General features: G+C 46.6%; 2 protein-coding genes across 3 annotated transcripts in view; one reads left to right on the top strand and one right to left on the bottom strand.

The window, feature by feature from the left end:
• The first annotated feature begins 244 nt into the window (after positions 1-244).
• LOC112235594 (LIM domain-containing protein ajuba) lies at positions 245-11,240 on the top strand. 2 transcript variants are annotated; one of them, XM_024404057.2, is made up of 8 exons: positions 245-2,949; positions 7,973-8,074; positions 8,188-8,255; positions 8,703-8,765; positions 8,915-9,045; positions 9,631-9,682; positions 9,822-9,890; positions 10,205-11,240. In XM_024404057.2, exons 1-8 carry the CDS (start codon positions 1,422-1,424, stop codon positions 10,334-10,336), a joined length of 2,145 nt encoding a protein of 714 aa, XP_024259825.1. In that variant the 5' UTR covers positions 245-1,421; the 3' UTR covers positions 10,337-11,240. The 2 variants fall into 2 exon arrangements, with proteins under 2 accessions (XP_024259825.1, XP_024259824.1); XM_024404056.2 differs by having other exon boundaries at positions 8,912-9,045.
• Positions 11,241-11,422: 182 nt separating this feature from the next.
• acin1b (apoptotic chromatin condensation inducer 1b) overlaps positions 11,423-19,354 on the bottom strand; it is a 31,197-nt gene continuing 23,265 nt past the window's right edge. The window contains 9 exon segments of the mRNA XM_024404055.2: positions 11,423-12,861; positions 12,950-13,038; positions 13,241-13,601; positions 13,979-14,086; positions 14,372-14,625; positions 15,792-15,963; positions 16,199-16,348; positions 16,499-16,632; positions 16,792-16,837. Coding sequence (XP_024259823.2) covers positions 12,514-12,861; positions 12,950-13,038; positions 13,241-13,601; positions 13,979-14,086; positions 14,372-14,625; positions 15,792-15,963; positions 16,199-16,348; positions 16,499-16,632; positions 16,792-16,837 — 1,662 coding nt within the window. The 3' untranslated portion in view covers positions 11,423-12,513.

The raw sequence follows: 19,354 nt of genomic DNA, 5'->3' as shown, positions 1-19,354 counted from the left end.
ATGTATTCATATTTTATAAGCACCTAATTGAATAAAAACTTTACCCTCTAATTCGTTTTACAGATCATAATTAAGAAAAATACAGTTTATGTCTTTTGGTGTCTCCCCAAACTAGTGGACTGCGTATGAATTACGAGATGTGGTGGGATGTTATCCATCCGCGATTGCTGTCAGAAAGGTGTTCCGGCGTTAAGGAAAAGCAGCGAGCCAGTGGCTGATAAAGGAACGAGAGGGGGAGGTAAGGCATTTTGGGGAAGAAAGAAACCAAGTTGGTAGAGCTATGTGATACATTCACGGAGTGGATTAACTGTAGACTTTTTTTTCTCCTGTGAACATGGTTTGGCAATGGTCAGTAGAGTTAACGGCACCATGCGTCCCGTTCTCAAATGTGTTCGCTGAATTTTTGGAGTAAAATGATTTAAAAACGGGAATGATAGCATAACGCATTCTCGAAACATCGAATGGTTTATGTTTTCTTTCAGTCCGCTCTTTGATCATCTGTTTTTTTAATTTTCTTCTCCCTTTTCAATATCGTTTTCATGTCTTTAAAAAAAAGTGAATAGAAAAGTTTAGACAAGCAACATTTACTACAAAAACGGACTTATTTTCCTCCTTCCACTGGACCCCACGAGCGCGACGAGTGATTTTTCAAAAAAGCTTTTGCTCTGGAACATCCTGAAGAAAGGATAACTTCACACACTGGACAACATTTGCCTTTAAAAAACATTGTAACGGGGAATATATCTCACAAACAAGAGTAGAAAAGTTATACTGGTGCCAGCTGCGTGCGAAACAACACATAGCTGAAACGCAACTCGTCTTTACGTGACCGCTAGGCAACAAGTCTAGCCTAATGTAAAGGACCATTCGTTCACACTAATGCAGGTGTGGAGCCACCTAGAATCATACGAGACCAACAACTTCAACTTATTGAACCTGTCCTAATTAGCCCTATTTCTTTGTTTTTATTTCCAACATTAGAAGTATTCCACTTCTAACTCCATGGATTCACATGTGTTACCATCTACCTGTCTGCCTGTAGTCTCCACAGCCAAGACAAGATGACTGTGAACACCGTTGTTCAAACATGATTACGTCGTCATGTGATCCTCCCAAAATGTCTTAATCGTCTTATTTAACGTCTGTTTTTATTTATTGTCTGTGTACATATAGCCTATATGTCTGTCTGTTGGTTGTTCTCATTTGGGGCTTATTTGTTGGTTTTTGCATATAAATTGCAGGGTCTCTGTCATTCAACTACTGTAGTTCAACTGTACTGTAGACATACTTGAGACTTAATTTGTTTCCAACTCACACGCTGTATTTATTGAGAACGTTAACTTATACCATAGTGGTTCATTAACAGCATTTCTTTTTACTTGATTATTCAGAGTTTTAGACGACCAGGTTAGACATTTACGATGGACCGACTTGGAACTAAGTTATTGGAGAAGTTGAAACTGACTGACTCAGGAAGTGTGAAATTTGCCAGTTCTAAAAAGAAAAATGAGTTGGTCAACAACAGCAATGGGAACAACAGTAGTGGACTACCACCAAGCCTGAACACTGCCACTTCCTCACCTTCAAGACCTGGTCAGTTCTCTCTCACCTCTCCAACTTCAACGGAGGCGTGTGGGCTGGCTAGTAGCGGGAAGGGATTGGGAGAAAGAGTCTCCTCTACCCAGCACCTCTCAACCTCCATCATCCCCCAACCTACTGACTGCGAACATCAACCCTACTCCCCCTCGACTCTCGCCCCCCTACGGCGCCGGTCGACCCAGCAGCGTGCCTCCTGCTACCTGGGGGAGGGTCTTGACATCCAGGTGAGGCGTGAGTCAGGCCTGGGGGACTGTGATCCAGCTGGGTCCAAGGCCTCTCTGAACCAGCGCCGCTACTCTCTGGAGCTCCAGCAGTTGGTCCGACGCCAGCAGCTCCTCTCCCAGCCTCCTATGTCCCACTCCTTTGGCCCCCCTCCGGCTTACCCCGTCCCCTCCTCGGGTTATGGCTCTGCTCCCCGCAGTGGGGCCATGGCTGAGCCACACTACCTTCCCGAGCCTGAGCGTCACAAACGCCTCTCCCTGCAGGAGGCGATGTTCTACAAGAGGCTGAGCACAGGAGGGGAACTCTGGGAGAGCACCAGACCGGCCTCGCTCTCTCACTCCCCACACCGGCCCTCTGAGATGGGTGGAGGAGGAGGGTTCTTCTTCCCCCCAGGCCCAGCACTGAGCCCCTGCTCCTCCTTCAGCCTACAGGAGTCGGTGCTGGTCAGTCCCAGGTCCAGCTTTGCCTCCAGTACAGCCAGCGGTGGAGGGGGAGGGAGCCCTATGGGCAGCCGCTGTAGCAGCAACCGCACCAGTGGAATCAGCCTGGGCTATGACACGCGCTACTCAGCCTCCTCCACCATGGCACAGCAGCTGCAGTTCTCCCTGCACACAGGGGGCTCCACCAGCGGACAGGGATACACAGTCTCAAGCAGGGCCGGGACGCCCTCTGGGTCTGGAGCCTGGCAGGACTACCTGGATGGGGTCTTCTCACCTGGAGGAGCAGGGGTTCAGGATGGCCGGCACTCCTACCCACCTGCGTTGGGGAGCCCGGCGGCTGCTTGTTACCGGGCTGGGCCTGAGTGGTGGGATGAGAAGGGAGCAGGGGCAGCCCGAGGAGAGGAGACTGGCATGGGTGCTGCCGGGGAGCGGACGCGCTACTCTGACCTCCCGGGTACTCACTACCAGGAGGAGCTGACACGCCTGTTGCTAAGAGATGCAGCGCTGGAGGGTGAGGGGCTACACATGGGTGGGCTGATGCTCAAAGAACAGGTCAATCCTCCAATCAATGCCCTCGCCAAGCTGGCAACACTCATCAATACGGCTACGGCTTCCAGACCAATCAAAGCCCAGGAGGAGCCGGGAACAGGGAGGGAGCCGTCGTCCGAGAATCGGCAGGAGTTCTTTGGTGAGATCATCAAACCTCTTCATCGCTGTCATCTTTATCACTTTGTTTTGTTAGTGTCGCGTGCATGTCTTTTTCCATTTTTTATGAAAGGATTGGATGGGTGAATAGATGGATAGTCAGATTTTGATAGATGAAAGAGAGAAAATGGGATGGATCGTGTGTCGAGACCTGCATGAACTTGTAGGGCGGCCTAGCTATCACACAAGCAAAGGGAAAGAGAAACGTTTGGCCCTCAGGGAGCTAGCTAAGTCAGAGGCCTATCCAGACAAGTAGAGCTGCTAGGCTGGGCACATCAGACAGAAAGGAGAAGAGAGACGCAGAGAAAAACAAATGAGGAGAAATTATCATAGCTGACATGCATTTATACACGCACCAAAGAGTCTCTGTGCAACAAAGTCACTCAGCCACAACTTAGAGCACTGAATCACATTCTCCAAGAGACTCTTTTGGTATAGAACAGTTTTAGGCTGGGTTAAGCACAGACCAAGACGTTGCACATAGAGGGCTGATGAAAGGTAGCTATGCATACACTGAACTGCAAACCTTAGCTCAGCTGTAGTGTTCAGACACAAATGACATGTTAGTGATGAACACAGCACTAACCATTAGTATGAGTCATAGAGAAGATTACAGCTTTGGACCAGCACTGTGTGTATATGTCTTGCGTATGTGTGTAGTGTGGCAGGATGTGTGTGTGTATTGTGTGGCAGGGTGTTTGTGTGTTCGGAGTGACTCCAGGCCATAATAATATAGTGGGTGTGTGCAGGGCCGGACTACCCCATTTGGGGCACCTATTTCCAGGGCCCCCCAAAATATAATTATTATAGCTTATAGTTTCTTTAAAAAATATAACTTCCTGCAGTTCAACATATAGCAGAGAAAAATTAGCAGTTTTATAATGCTATTCTACACATTTAGTGATGAGGCTGAGAGAAAAATCAGTTTTAAAGCAAATTTCATGCAATTCTACACATTTTGTCATAGCATATGAACACGTCATAAGCAATCTGTTTTTTGGGGGGGTTGGGGGCCCAAGGGCATGTGTAAGCCGGCCCTGGGTGTGTCTGTAGGGCGTGAGTCATGCGTGTGCTGGTTTGTGTTACCCTGCCTTGGCGTGTGCAGGGGGCGGTGTGCTGCAGCCTGTTTTTCTTCTGCCCAGGTATGTGAGCCCTCGGGGGATGGGAACTGTGTCAACTCGGCTAGGCTCAGAGCTGTTAACACTACTGAGGCTCTTTACAGGAGCTCAGACTAAGGCTGTGAAAATACTGTGGTTTTAGTAGGACCAGGAGTTGCCTAATAAGTCAGACTAGCTAGGTTTCCGTTCAGTTGCCGACAGATTTAATGTGAATATTCTAAAATCTGCATAAAAACAATGTGCACATTTTCCTACCAGATATGTTTCCATCAAATTGACTTGTTGCGGATAATTGAGTCTGATATGACGTTGTGCACATGAAAAAATAACTTTTGCAGTTAAATTCCCATGTACCCAAGAAAACTAGTTAAATGGGTTTCCATTGCATTTTCAACTCCACTGATGGTTTTGTCACCAAAAAATTGTTAATGTGTTATGCGCATGTGGTCTAGCCAACATCTGGCAGATGCAGTGAGGGTAGGCTACCTACAAGATGAGATTATTATGGACAAAAACTAGATGATTGTTATTAGTCAAACGGCAGTATCGCTCATCATGGAACCAGTATCGCTCATCATGGAATCGTTCTTTTATTTAACTAGGCACCAGAATGAGAGACCCTCCATATTTATTGGGAGGATCAAGTTCGTCACCTTGTACTTTCACCACCCTGTGAAGTTCAATGTATTTCATCTGTAGTCTAATAAACTTGTTCCCCGAGTCGTAGTGGGAGGACCACACAACATGTCACTGCGTGACTCCCAAGTTTACATTGATATGACGGTTATTATATCAATATTTGCCCATAAAGGTGTTTCCACCTGTACAGACACAAAAAGATCCAACCTTGTCTAGTGTATTTTGTTTGGTCAATCTTTGCTGTTTCCATCACACCTGTCGTTACATTTTTTATCAGACATGTACTGGACTCGCATAGAAAGGTTGGATGGAAAGCTGGTTAGTGATCAATTTCTTGGATACAGTCTGAAACGAAGCACTGCAACAACTTGGAATGTTGGAATAAAATACCCGTTGAACTTACTCTACCAGTTGTCAGTGCAGTTGGTCCGTCAGTGGGACAAAATAACCACAGGAAAGTATAATATACCTGACTTTTTAGAGTTCCTGTACTGCCATTGAAATTTAATTTACCTGGTACATGTGCAAAACCATGTAAACACCTGCAAGACTGTGGTTAATATGTATGCATCACGTGCATGTACGTCTTGTCCATGTAAATGCCACACACGGAGACCTGCGTTTTGAAGTCTGTTTAATACTACTCTCCTGTGGATATTTTGCCTCAAATTTCGACCCACTGAAGGACCAACTCCATGGACAATCGGCAGAGAAGTTCAAGTATATACTGAAACAAAAGTACACTGCTCAAAAAAATAAAGGGAACACTAAAATAACACATCCTAGATCTGAATGAATGAAATATTCTTATTAAATACTTTTTTCTTTACATAGTTGAATGTGCTGACAAGAAAATCATGCAAAAATTATCAATGGAAATCAAATTTATCAACCCATGGAGGTCTGGATTTGGAGTCACACTCAAAATTAAAGTGGAAAACCACACTACAGGCTGATCCAACTTTGATGTAATGTCCTTAAAACAAGTCAAAATGAGGCTCAGTAGTGTGTGTGGCCTCCACGTGCCTGTATGACCTCCCTCCAATGCCTGGGCATGCTACTGATGAGGTGGCGGATGGTCTCCTGAGGGATCTACACCCAGACCTGGAATAAAGCAACCGCCAACTCCTGGACAGTCTGTGGTGCAACATGGCGTTGGTGGATGGAGCGAGACATGATGTCCCAGATGTGCTCAATTGGATTCAGGTCTGGGGAACGGGCGGGCCAGTCCATAGCATCAATGCCTTCCTCTTGCAGGAACTGCTGACACACTCCAGCCACATGAGGTCTAGCATTGTCTTGCATTAGGAGGAACCCAGGGCCAACCGCACCAGCATATGGTCTCACAAGGGGTCTGAGGATCTCATCTCGGTACCTAATGGCAGTCAGGCTACCTCTGCCGAGCACATGGAGGGCTGTGCGGCCCCCAAAGAAATGCCACCCCACACCATGACTGACCCACCGCCAAACCGGTCATGCTGGAGTATGTTGCAGGCAGCAGAACGTTCTCCACGGCGTCTCCAGACTGTCACGTCTGTCACATGTGCTCAGTGTGAACCTGCTTTCATCTGTGAAGAGCACAGGGCGCCAGTGGCAAATTTGCCAATCTTGGTGTTCTCTGGTAAATGCCAAACGTCCTGCACGGTGTTGGGCTGTAAGCTCAACCCCCACCTGTGGACGTCAGGCCCTCATACCACCCTCACGGAGTCTGTTTCTGACCGTTTGAGCAGACACTTGCACATTTGTGCCCTGCTGGAGGTCATTTTGCAGGGCTCTGGCAGTGCTCCTCCTGATCCTCCTTGCACAAAGGCGGAGGTAGCGGTCCTGCTGCTGGGTTGTTGCCCTCCTACGGCCTCCTCCACGTCTCCTGATGTACTGGCCTGTCTCCTGGTAGCGCCTCCATGCTCTGGACACTACGCTGACAGACACAGCAAACCTTCTTGCCACAGCTCGCATTGATGTGCCATCCTGGATGAGCTGCACTACCTGAGCCACTTGTGTGGGTTGTAGACTCCGTCTCATGCTACCACTAGAGTGAAAGCACCACCAGCATTCAAAAGTGACCAAAGCATCAGCCAGGAAGCATAGGAACTGAGAAGTGGTCTGTGGTTATCACCTGCAGAACCACTCCTTTATTGGGGGTGTCTTGCTAATTGCCTAAAATTTTCACCTGTTGTCTATTCCATTTGCACAACAGCATGTGAAATTTATTGTCAATCAGTGTTGCTTCCTAAGTGGATAGTTGGATTTCACAGAAGTGTGATTGACTTGGAGTTACATTGTGTTGTTTAAGTGTTCCCTTTATTTTTTTGAGCAGTGTATAAAGCAACATGTAAAGTTTTGGTTTCATGAGCTGAAATAAAAGATCACAGACATTTTCCATATGCACAAAAAGCTTATTTCTCTAAAATGCTGTGCACACATTTTGTTTTCATTCCTGTTAGTGAGCATTTCTCCTTTTCCAAGATAATTGATACACCTAACGGGTGTGGAATATCAAGAAGCTGATTAAACAGCACGATCATTACACAGGTGCATCTTGTGCTGAGGACAATGAAAGGCCACTCTAAAATGTGCAGTTTTTTCACACAATGCCACAGATGGCTCAAGTCTTGAGGGAGCTTGCAATTGGCATGCTGACTGCAGGAATGTCCACCGGAGCTATTTTCAGAGGATTGAATGTTCATTTCTCTGCCATAAGCCGCCTGCAACGTTGTTTTAGATCATTTGGCAGTACGTCCAACTGACCTCACAACCACAGACCACATGTAACCATACCAGCCCAGGACCTCCGCATCTGGCATCTTCGCCTGTGAGATCATCTGAGACCAGCCACCCGGGCAGCTAATTAAACTGGGTTTGCACAATCAACTCTATGCAATGGAAATGGTTCCCTAGTTCATGAGGAAAATGGTGGTCACACCAGATACTGACTGGTTTTCTGATCCATTCGTAGTCCTGGGCCTGTATTCACAAATCATCTCGGAGTAGGAGTGCTGATCTAGGATCAGGTTCCCTCTGTCCATGTAATCTTATTCATTATGATCTAAAAGGCCTAATGATATGTTCTAAATAGTTAGGTTTGTCAAATGTACCTGACCAGGAAAAAGTACCAGGCATTTTTCGTTGTTGACTTTGGCTTGTGCTGTTTGACTCGGCAGACCAAGACATGTTCTTGATGAAGTGACCTCACCCGGAAGGAATCTGGGCTCATGTCTTGTTGAGTAATGGTTGTTGATTGTGTTGCAGGTACATGTGTGAAGTGTAGGAAAGGTGTGTATGGCTCGGATAATGCTTGCCAGGCTCTGGACAGCCTCTATCACACACGCTGCTTCACCTGTGTGTCCTGTGGTGAGTTGAACACACACACACTGCGTCAATACACTATATGCAGTTTATAGTCAGGAATACAGCTCTATCAACTTAGCGTGACTGTCCTGGGATTGTCTGTCCATCTGTCCCAGGTCGCACCCTGAGAAACAAGGACTTCTACAACGTCAATGGCTCTGTGTACTGTAAAGAGGATTACATGGTAAGAGGTCGAGGTCTTTATCTCACTCAGTGGCATTCTTTGTGTCTTTTTAAATATAACCTTTAACTAGGCAAGTCAGTTGAGAACAAACTCTTATTTACAGTGACGGCCTACCAAAAGGCAAAAGGCCTCCTGCGGGGACGGGGGCTGGGATTAAAAATATAGGACAAAACACACATCACAACAAAATACACAACACTACATAAAAGAGAGAATTCCTAGACATCAGTGCCTTACATTTTTAATCAATTCCTTACTGGAGTTTTACATATTGCTCTTCAGGGTTGGGGTCAATTAAGGAAGTACACTGACATTCCAATTCTCTTCAATGCTTTTCGATTAGGAGCATGTGGAATTGGAATTTGGTTTACTTTCTGAATTGACCCCAACCCCTTTGCTTTCTATGGTATGATGTAAAACCATGTTCTCTCTTCTCTCCATACTCAGTTCTCAGGCTTCCAGGCTGCAGCAGAGAAATGCAGTGTATGTGGCCACCTTATCCTGGAACAGGTGTGTGTGTGTGTGTTTAAATGGTTTTGGGGGGTCCTTGTATGTCCAATGTTTCATTTGTGAATCTAAATGTGTGTGCGTTAAATTGAATTTATGTTAATGTCAAGGGACCTTCCCTTATCTACTGTGTGGTCCTGTTTGTCCAGCAGATCCTCCAGGCGATGGGGAACTCCTACCACCCTGGCTGTTTCCGCTGTGTGGTGTGTTCCAAAGCCCTGGACGGAGTCTCCTTCACTGTCGACCACCTCAGCAACATCTACTGTGTTTCCGACTACAATAGGTGAGACGGGGTGTCCAGTAGGCCAGACTGGGGCTTTGATATACAATAGACGGGGTGTCCGGTAGGCCAGACTGAGGCTTTGATATACTACAGACAGGGTGTCCAGTAGGCCAGACAGGCTTTTATATACTACAGATAGGGTGTCCAGTAGGCCAGACTGGGGCTTTTATATACTACGGATGGGGTGTCCAGTAGGCCAGACTGGGGCTTTGATATACTACGGACGGGGTGTCCAGTAGGCCAGACTGGGGCTTTTATATACTACAGACGGGGTGTCCAGTAGGCCAGACTGGGGCTTTTATATACTACAGACTGAGGCTTTGATATACTAGACGGGGTGTCCAGTAGGCCAGACTGGGGCTTTGATATACTATAGACGGGGTGTCCGGTAGGCCAGACTGAGGCTTTGATATACTAGACAGGGTGTCCAGTAGGTCAGACTGAGGCTTTGATATACTACAGAGTAGACTGTAATTAATTGTCAAGCTATTTAGGGTCAGAGGATACAATTCAGTTGACCAGTTTGTACATTACTAGGGCTATATGTGGTTTAATTCTAATATTGGAACTCTTGTTGTCCTGTAGAACGTTCGCTCCTAAATGTGCTGCCTGTTTACAACCCATCTTACCTGCTGAGGTGAGTCTCATTGTGTTTCCTTTGCTCTGTGTGTGTTAACCTATATCGAGACATAACTCAATGCCGCTCTGACCAACTTCATACCGCTACGTGATTGTAATGCACTGACTAATCTCACTGCTGCTGTTTTGGGTTACAGGACAGCGAGGAGATACTCAGGGTGGTGTCTATGAACAAAGATTATCACTTTGAGTGCTACCACTGTGAGGTTAGGATGGCCTTCATCTAATAATAGCAACTAACAACTATGTAATGTGGTCGGTCTGTACCCGGGTTCTTAAATCAGGCTGAGCAGGCATTTGTTCCTACCCAGCACTAACACACATGGTTCAACCACAGTAATCAAGGGGCATCATTGGTTGAATCAGGTGTGTTAGTACTGGGCGGAAACAAAACCCTGCAAGTCGCCAGGACCATAAATGAAGAAGTGACTCACTGCTTGTACTGTATTTATTTTAATAAGCATTAAACCTGAACTTGAATCAGATTTAATGTTCTCTCTGTGTCCGTTTGATTCCTCAGGATTGTGGAAAGCAGCTTTCGGATCAGCCGGGTTCCCAGTGCTTCCCTCTGGACTCTCATCTCCTCTGTCACTCATGTCACATGATGCAGGTGTGCACCTCGCATAACATTCCCCCTCACAGCACGAACTGAGGAAGAAACTATGCAGCAAACATTCATACCCTTTCAACATTCCTTCTTTCCGCCACTCTTTCTCACTCCTGCACACCCAGATCATATGGGTTGCGGTTTACTTGTACTTTACTTTTACAATTCTACTCAGACCAGCTCTCACACAAAAATGCTGGTAAAGGCTTTCAACACAGAGCAGGTGAATTTACTGTATGGTTCAGAGTTTGAACACCTGTCTGTGACCTGGGCCAAGTTCATTAGGGCACACTGTATCAGAACGTTTTGCAACAGAAAATGAAAGCCAGAATTTAATTGGACAAGTACAGATAGTACCTCCTGGAGCATTTGTCCATTTCGTGGCTACTGAACAGCACCCAGGTGCGACAGAAGTCCTGCTGTTCTACGATCACTGTACCGTAACATTCTCATAGGGAGAATATAGCCTGTTCTCAGATCAGTTTGTGCTTTCTTGCCAACACCTATGGTCATTGGCAAGCCATTATTTGACAGATCTGGAGCCAGGCTAGGAATACAAAACTACTGCTTTCTTATTATTCCCTGACCATGTCGACTGTTTGCTTATAGACCAGAGGTATTCAACTCTACGAGGTCTGGAGCCTGCTGGTTTTCTGTTCTACCTGATAATTAATTGCACCCACCTGGTGTTCCAGGTCTAAATCAGTTCCTGATTAGAGGGGAACAATGAAAAAACACAGTGACACTGGCTTCAAGGCCATAGAAGGGATTTATCGATCTGCTTAACCTGTTTTTTTTGTATTTATCTATCACTAGCAAACAATTTGCACTTAAAATTGGACATGTTTACTTTAAGAAATTTAAGTGTTTCTTGTCAAAGTAAAAAATAAATAAAAAACATTCCTCCATCTGTTGTAATTAATAAATATTTTCCTTTTTGTGTGTTTGACTAAGTGGTCTTTTCTATTGCAGTTACAATTTGTCCAGGTGGCACTCAAACGTAGTATTCAGGATAGCATGTTTACACGTATACTACACAGGGAAAATACATGAGCTAATCTGACAAATAATCCATGGGTGACTCAACAGTACTGCCTTACAAAGACCATGTGATAAAGAATGGACTAACACTTAACTTTGCATATATTTTAATTTGTACATTCAGCACTTACAGGAGACAAACAAAAGTTTCAAACTAAAATCATAAAATTCATATTAAAACAGTAGATAATTAAGTTTCACTCTCATCCAATGACAAATGACTGGAGAAAGACAAAATGGGACAGTTATGTCATTCCAGTGCCACATGGATTCTCTCAGTGCTTTTGGTTCCCCTCCCCACCCAAACCACCCATGACAGTATGCATGCCAAGTGTGCGTCTATGAAATCAGTCCCCCACCCCACACAAATGTCCCTACCCATCTGACAAGGCAAAAGGACAGTTTCATAGTGTGATTTCAGTGTAATGACATCACCGGCTGTAACCTTATTGTGTGGAGAGGGATATCAGACCACCACAAACTAGAACACCCATCCAAGGCTGAGATGAACAAGATTCATCATAAAACATCAAAGGAGAAAATATAACCTTCACATGACCCTACAAAGGGCCTTGGTATGGGTAGTAGAAAAAAATTACTTCAGAGGATTTTGGAATAGTAAAATTGTTTGTAGGCTGGTCTGCTATTTTTAAATGGATTATTACTTCGTTCCAAGCCTCAAGAGTGCAGCGCACATAAGCTAGAGGGAGCCAAACCCCCACCCTTTGTTTCCATCTCTGGTTAAAATGTAGGACTATTTACAGAGCTCAGCATAGGCCTCTCAACTGCTTCGTATGAGGAAGACCCACATACACCCAATACGTGGGCAGACAGACAGACGACGGAGGAAGAGAGAATGTCTGAAATGGCACCATATCCATTCCCTACATAGGACAATACTGTCAACGAGGGACTGCATACAGGAGATAGGGTACCATTTAGGAGCCAGTTTCACTTCACTAACAATCAACATGTGACCAGGTAGTTTATACGTGTAAATGTGAGGAGGGCTTTTCTAAACTGGAGTCTCCCTGGCCTAAAGGACAGTTGACTAGTAAGGAGGAACAGACTATTACCAAGGAGATAATGGAATAGTTTTAAGGTGAAAGGAGGGGGACATGATTGCATCCTTCATTTTTCCCCCCGTCCCTGCCTCCGTCTCTCCGTCACTGTGACCCCGCTCAGCGGCGTCTGTCTCGGAGGTTGCTACGGCTGCGGGAGTGTCGGAACCCCGGCAAGGGTTTAACATCGGGACCTTTGGGTTTGAAACCACCAATGTCCTTCCTCTTGTCCCCGTCCCTCCCTCGCTCCCCCTCTCTGTCCCTCCCTCGCTCCCCCTCTCTGTCCCTGTTTCCCTCAGATCCCCGGACACTCCCACCTCCAGTGCTGACCGCAGCGCCTCCCTCCTCTTTACTTTTCATTCTCTCCTTCTCCTCCTCTCGCTTCTTGTCCTCCTCCTCCTGCTGTTCTTTCCGCCTCCTCTCTCGTTCTTTCTGTCGCTCTTCCCGTTCCTTCCCCCTCTGGTTTGCCTGGAGATACCAACAAAGGTCATTAATGACAACACACACACACACCTATCAAGTTGTTGCATTATGACTGAGTGTGTGTGTCTCAAACCTGTTCCTCAGTGAGGGGAAGCCAGTATATACAGGGAGCTGCTTTGGTCTTATTGAAGAGGTCGTCTAGTAGTTTGACAGGAGGTTCATCTGTTGGAACAGCTCACAATGGAGGACGGGGGAAGAGAGTGAGCGTCTGAGCATCATATCTATAGGCTACGAACACAGCTAGGACATTATGAGGTGTTCACTAGCATGATGTAGTAAAAATACAGACTTTCAAATGTCTGTTTTAATGTGCTATCAGACAGCAGGAGCTCCTGCAAGGCATAAAACTCCTCTCTTCTCTCACCCTTTTTGTCGATCTTCTTCTCCTTCCCTTCCCTCTCCTTTCGCCTCCTCTCTCTATCCAGGGAGCGAGATCTCCTCCCTCTCTCCCTCTCCTCTCCTGGTTTGCCTCCAAAGTCTCGCACCTTGTCCCGGTCCCACTCGCGTTCCGCCCTGGTCCTCTCCCGGCGTTCCATCTCCCTCTCTCTCTCCGCCCACTGGTCCCGCACCCCTCCGACAGCCCCGCGGTCCACGCGCCCGTCCCGTTCAGGCATCAGAGGGGGCAGCCCCCCCGGTCGGACTTTGGGACCTCCAGGACCCACGGCAGTCTGGGGCCGGTGCTCCTCTCTGGGGTCCACGGTCAGCAGACCTCTGTGGAAGTCCAGCTAGAGAAGGGAGAGAACCAGGGGAAGAAAGGATGAATTAGAGGAAAATAGGGGAGAGGAGAGGTTCATTTCTACATGGGCAGCAGTGTTGTATCACTTAGCACTTTCTTGGATGGGTAAGAGAGGAAGGGTTTGGTTGAATGTGTGTTAAAATATATGATTTACTCTCTTTATACACGTGATCTACACACCATAAACCGAGGTATTCATTCTGTTGGGCTATATTCCTTTAGTCCTAAGTGAAGTGCCAGCCATGTCTTTCCCAAGCTACTTTATAATGATCCCCATCAGTTCATCAGGGCTATTCCTGGAATCCTAGTGTTTATTAGTACTATCCGGTTGTTCCCTGTTGGTGCGAGAGGGTAGAGTAGAATTACCTCGTTCTGCTCACAGAAGTCCACACTGAGGACCTTAGGGTTGCTCTGGGGCCACTTCACCCTGTGCAGAGCAGCTCGTGTGGCCACAGCCTCCTCTGAGCTGGAGTACTGGGGGGGGGAGACAGGTCAACAAACAATGGACAATTCTTTGAGAAACAATGGTGTGTGGACTTTCAAAGCCATCAGGGCTCAATTAAGTCATTTGGGAATAAATGATCTGACAAGACTTGATTCTCAGACAAGACAATAATAACTGGTATGAGAGAGAGCGAGAGAGACCAGGTGAGAGAGAGAGCCCGGGTGAGAGAGAGAGACCAGGTGAGAGAGAGAGACCAGGTGAGAGAGCCCGGCTGAGAGAGCGAGAGAGACCGGCTGAGCGAGAGAGCCACTCACAGTGACGTAGCAGTGAGATTTGATCTTGTCGATCCAAAAGCCCTCCTCCACCACAGAGCCTGTCCTGTTCAGCAGCTCCTTCAGCTGGCCCAGGGTGAAAGGTCGCACCAGGTTACAGACGTGGACGATGTTGGAGACTTTGCCTCTCGGCGGAGAGGGCAGTTTGTCTGTGCGGACTGGATCGTCGATGGTAACAGACACACCAGACTTCTGCTGACTGATGGAGCGACGCACCAGAGTATCACTGGGAGTGACTGAGGGACAGAACGAGAGGAAGGAAAAGAGAGAGCAAAATGAAAAGGGGAAAAAAAGAGAAGTGGGAAATTAGGAAAGAAAAGTGGTTAAGAAGTTTGTCACATACACTACATGACCAAAAGTATGTGGACACCTGCTCGTCAAACATCTCATTCTAAAAATCATGGGCATTATTATGGAGTTGGTCCCTCCTTTGCTGCTATAACAGCCTCCACTCTTCTGGGAAGGATTTCCACTAGATGTTGGAGCGGGGACCTGCTTCCATTCAGCCACCAGAGCATTAGTGATGTTGGGTGATTAGGCCTGGCTCGCAGTCGGCGTTCCAATTCAAGGTGTTCAATGGGTTTGAGGTCAGGGCTCTGTGCAGGCCAGCCAAGTTCATCCACACCGATCAACAAACCATTTCTGTATAGACCTCGCTTTGTGCACGGGGGCATTGTCATGCTGAAACAGGAAAGGGCCTTCAGCAAACTGTTGCCACAAAGTTGATAGCACAGAATGGTCTAGAATGTTATTGTATACTGTAGCGTTAAGATTTCCCTTCACTGGAACTAAGGGGACTAGCCCGAAACATGAAAAACGGCCCCAAACCATTATTCTTCCTCCGCCAAACTTTACAGTTGGTAAAGTTCTCCTGGTATCCGCCAAACCCAGATTAGTCCGGCGGACTGCCAGATGGTGAAGCGTGATCATCTCTCCAGAAAACATGTTTCACTGCTCCAGAGTCCAATGTCGGCGAGCTTTACACCACTCCAGCTGATGCTTGGCATTGCGCATGGTGATCTTAGGCTTGTGTGCGGCTGCTCAGCTGGATTTGTGTTTTAGATTCCGTCTCTCACAGTTGAAGTGTACCTTTGATAAAAATGACAGAACTCTACATGCTTTGTAAGTAGGAAAACCTGCAAAATCGGCAGTGTATCAAGTACTTGTTCTCCCCACTGTAGGTAGTGTATTTGCCTAAGAGGCTTGGGAGATTGTGTTACACTTCAGAACTGCTGTGTGGTAATTCAGGGTTGGTGTCAAATCCATTTCAATTCCAGTCAATTCAGAAATACACTGACATTCCAATTCTCCTCAGTGCTTTTCAATGAGGAAAATGTCAAATTGGAATTTGTTTTACTTTCTGAATTTAAACGGTATTGACCTCAACCCTGTGGTTTGTTACCTTTCTTGGCGTTGGCGTCGTGTGTTGTGGAGGACTGACACACCATGCCATCTTTTGAGTAGCTGTTCTTTCGTTTCTCTTTGTGTGTCCTCTCACGCTCCCGTTTATTCTCCTCCTCTTCCTCCTCCTCTCGTTCTCCCCGGCCATTCTCATGGCTTTCACCTGGGACCACCTGCGAATAAAGGAGAGAAAACTAATCACTACAGCGGATTGCAGGACGATACTAATAATACCACAGTGGGGGGAGGTGACCTCAAGCCATTTGAAATCTACATGTTGTCTACCAGTATGTCTCTAATTACTATTAATTAAGGTGATCATTGAAGAGATTGCATGGTAGTTGAGATGACACTGAACTGTCCTCCATCCTGAGTGAGACACAGAGGCTTTCTGCATGTACTCCCCACCTGTGTGACGGTGCGTCTGATCTTAAGGTCTTTGTCCAGGCCCTGGTCCTCCCTGGTGGTGGTGGTGTCCTCGTCCCCAGACAGCTGGCTGTCGTCTGGGTGGAGATCCATCACAGCCTCCTGACTGGTCTTGATGTCTGGGATCAAAGACTGATGGGAGCAAAAAAAGGACAATCACTTTGAATGTAACTTTGAATTGATGTTCTTTCCGAAGTGAAACGTAGTGTTTTTATTCATCTTCAATGTGTTGCCGTTTGTCCAGAAGTCAGTGGAGGGTCAGAATGCGTGTCCCTCCAGTACCTTCAGAGAGTCTGTGGTGATGCTGATGGAGGGTTTCTTGGTGGTGACGGCCGTGCAGGATCCCCACCTCCTCTTCCTCCCCGCGGCGGTCCCAGACTCTGCCTCTCCTGCTCCCTCTGGAGACGTCTTACTGCCTGCTGGGAGAAACAACAGGTTAGTATCACAGATTGTATGGCGGTGATAACGTGAGGGGGAACTTTAACCCTTTTTGATGGTCAATTACAGATTGAAGACATAAAATTCCATGTTCACTGAGGTGAGAATCTGTAACAAGGTAAAATGGTAATACTCACTGGTTAAAGAGATGTTGCGTGTGGCCAAAGCTTTAGGAGTGGTGCTCTGGAACGACAGAGACATAACACATACCCCAGGGGTGTGGGGAGAGATCAGACCCACATACTGGGACTAAACAGACTGAACAGAGAGGGGAGAGGCGGGGGGAGACAGAAAAAGGCAGGGAAAGACAGAGGAGAGGCGGGGGATAGAGAGGGTGGAGGTGTGGGGGGACAGAGGAGAGATGAGGGGGAATAGACAGGAGAGATGAGGGGGAATAGACAGAGGAGAGATGAGGGGGAATAGACAGAGGAGAGATGAGGGGGCATAGACAGAGGAGAGATGAGGGGGAGGAGATTTTTAAAAATGAAAATTTTAACTAGGCAAGTCAGTTAAGAACAAATTCTTATTTTCAATGACGGCCTAGGAACAGTGGGTTTACTGCCTTGTTCAGGGGCAGAACGACAGATTTTTACCTTGTCAACTCAGGGATTTGAACTTGCAACCTTTCGGTTACTAGTCCAACGCTCTAACCTCTAGGCTACCCTGCTGCCCCGATGAGGGGGATAGAGAGAAATGGTTGACGGGCTCCTATTAAACCACATAAGGAGAAGATGGGGGGGTCGATACAGAGAGACTCCAGACACGTTCGCCTCCACCTTCGTTCAAAGAACACAGGGAGATGATCACTAGAGAAGGACTGAATATACTCCTGCTGTGTGTTGGTGTGGCTGTAGCACTAAGAAATCACTAGACAACTAATGTACACCCCTCCTTGTGCGTGTTAACTATAACTCCTACTGTGTTACTGTGGGGGTAGCTAGACTAATCACTAGACAACTCCTACTGTGTGGGTAGCTAGACTAATCACTAGACAACTCCTACTGTGTGGGTAGCTAGACTAATCACAAGACAACTCCTACTGTGGGGGTAGCTAGACTAATCACAAGACAACTCCTACTGTGGGGGTAGCTAGACTAATCACAAGACAACTCCTACTGTGGGGGTAGCTAGACTAATCACAAGACAACTCCTACTGTGGGGGTAGCTAGACTAATCACTAGACAACTCCTACTGTGGGGGTAGCTAGACTAATCACTAGACAACTCCTACTGTGGGGGTAGCTAGACTAATCACTAGACAACTCCTACTGTGGGGGTAGCTAGACTAATCACTAGACAACTCCTACTGTGGGGGTAGCTAGACTAATCACTAGACAACTCCTACTGTGGGGGTAGCTAGACTAATCACTAGACAACTCCTACTGTGGGGGTAGCTAGACTAATCACTAGACAACTCCTACTGTGTGGGTAGCTAGACTAATCACTAGACAACTCCTACTGTGTGTGTTGGTGCGTTCCTGTAGACACGGTGGTAATTAACAGAATATAATCATGTGGTGTGGGTGTCGTGCACAAACAGAACACATAGAAATGAATACGTGAAGGGGTCTAACTGAAGGCCTCAAGGAGCTTTCCTCTGCTACACTGATCCCAGACCTCAGCTGGTTGAGTAGAAGACTGACGGTGACTAATACCGTTCAGCCCCAAGTGGAGCCGGGCGTTGTGTTAACTTCATGGGCCCTGGGAGGTTCAGACCAGCAGACGAGGAGGAGGAGGACACCCTGGAGCTGATCGTTCATAATCACTTGAGCGTCTGGCTCTCCCTGTATGTGTTAAAGCAGAGACCGGCTATACTAAACTTCATTATGGCAGTTACATGTCGTTGTCCTTACATTTGGCATTTATAAAAGGCCTGTGTTGGTGGCTGAAAATGTACATGAAATATTACAGGAACTAATGCAGCGAGTCGCTGTTTGGGTCACGACAGTGTTCGATGTCACAGAGGTGGAGGGGTGTCGGAGACCTCGTCTGTCAGACCAGAGACACCTCAACAGCTCTGGGCTGATACTGCAGGAAATTTATGTAGACACTTAGGATCGGCTAGATACCTGCTTTAGGAGATCAAATTAGGATGTGTTTTAAATCAAATTGAAAGTGCAGTAATCGTGAGTTTAAAAAAGGGGTTGTACTGAGTTACACATAGCAAAATGAAGTCAATCCTCCGGTCGTAGAAGTAAACGACCAAAAAGACCTGAGAAGAAACTGACATTTCCTGAACAGTTGTAAAAAAAACACATAAAAATATACATCTCAAATAGAGAGAAAAATTACAAGTCATTTCCTGGTACCATTGACACCTGATTCCTCACTGGCTTGGCTATGGCTCAACCGCATGGCAGTGTGTACTGTATCTAGGCAACAAGGGTCCAATCAGGGAAGGCAGAGGTGTGAGGGCGGGACTCGATTTGAATGGTGATTAGCAGGCAGGCAGGGATCTTAACCTTGGACTTTTTTGACTGGTGCTTTGCTTGATAGTCAGTTTGCCTTTTGCTTGTCAGGCAAGGGGTTCAATAATTGTTGGTTCGTCGTTTAATATTGGTAGAAGGGGGACAAAACTTTGGAAGTCCCAATATAAACTAATCAGGTAGCTTGATGTCCATGACAGAACTTGCATGCCCTGAAAAGTTCCAACTGAAAAACCTCTGGTTGTGTAATAACCAATAGTCCAATGAGATCACAG

This window comes from Oncorhynchus tshawytscha, linkage group LG10, assembly GCF_018296145.1.
Source record: "Oncorhynchus tshawytscha isolate Ot180627B linkage group LG10, Otsh_v2.0, whole genome shotgun sequence".
Taxonomy (NCBI): domain Eukaryota; kingdom Metazoa; phylum Chordata; class Actinopteri; order Salmoniformes; family Salmonidae; genus Oncorhynchus; species Oncorhynchus tshawytscha.
This window is presented reverse-complemented; position numbering and strand designations above follow the sequence as displayed.

Bases quoted from the DNA above. Each gene is read 5' to 3' on its own strand.
- LOC112235594 (XM_024404056.2), top strand. From the start codon at position 1,422: ATGGACCGACTTGGAACTAAGTTATTGGAGAAGTTGAAACTGACTGAC. The intron at 8,766-8,911 runs GTGTGTGTGTGT...CTGTTTGTCCAG, and splicing joins GCCACCTTATCCTGGAACAG to CAGATCCTCCAGGCGATGGG. The intron at 9,683-9,821 runs GTGAGTCTCATT...TTTGGGTTACAG, and splicing joins AACCCATCTTACCTGCTGAG to GACAGCGAGGAGATACTCAG.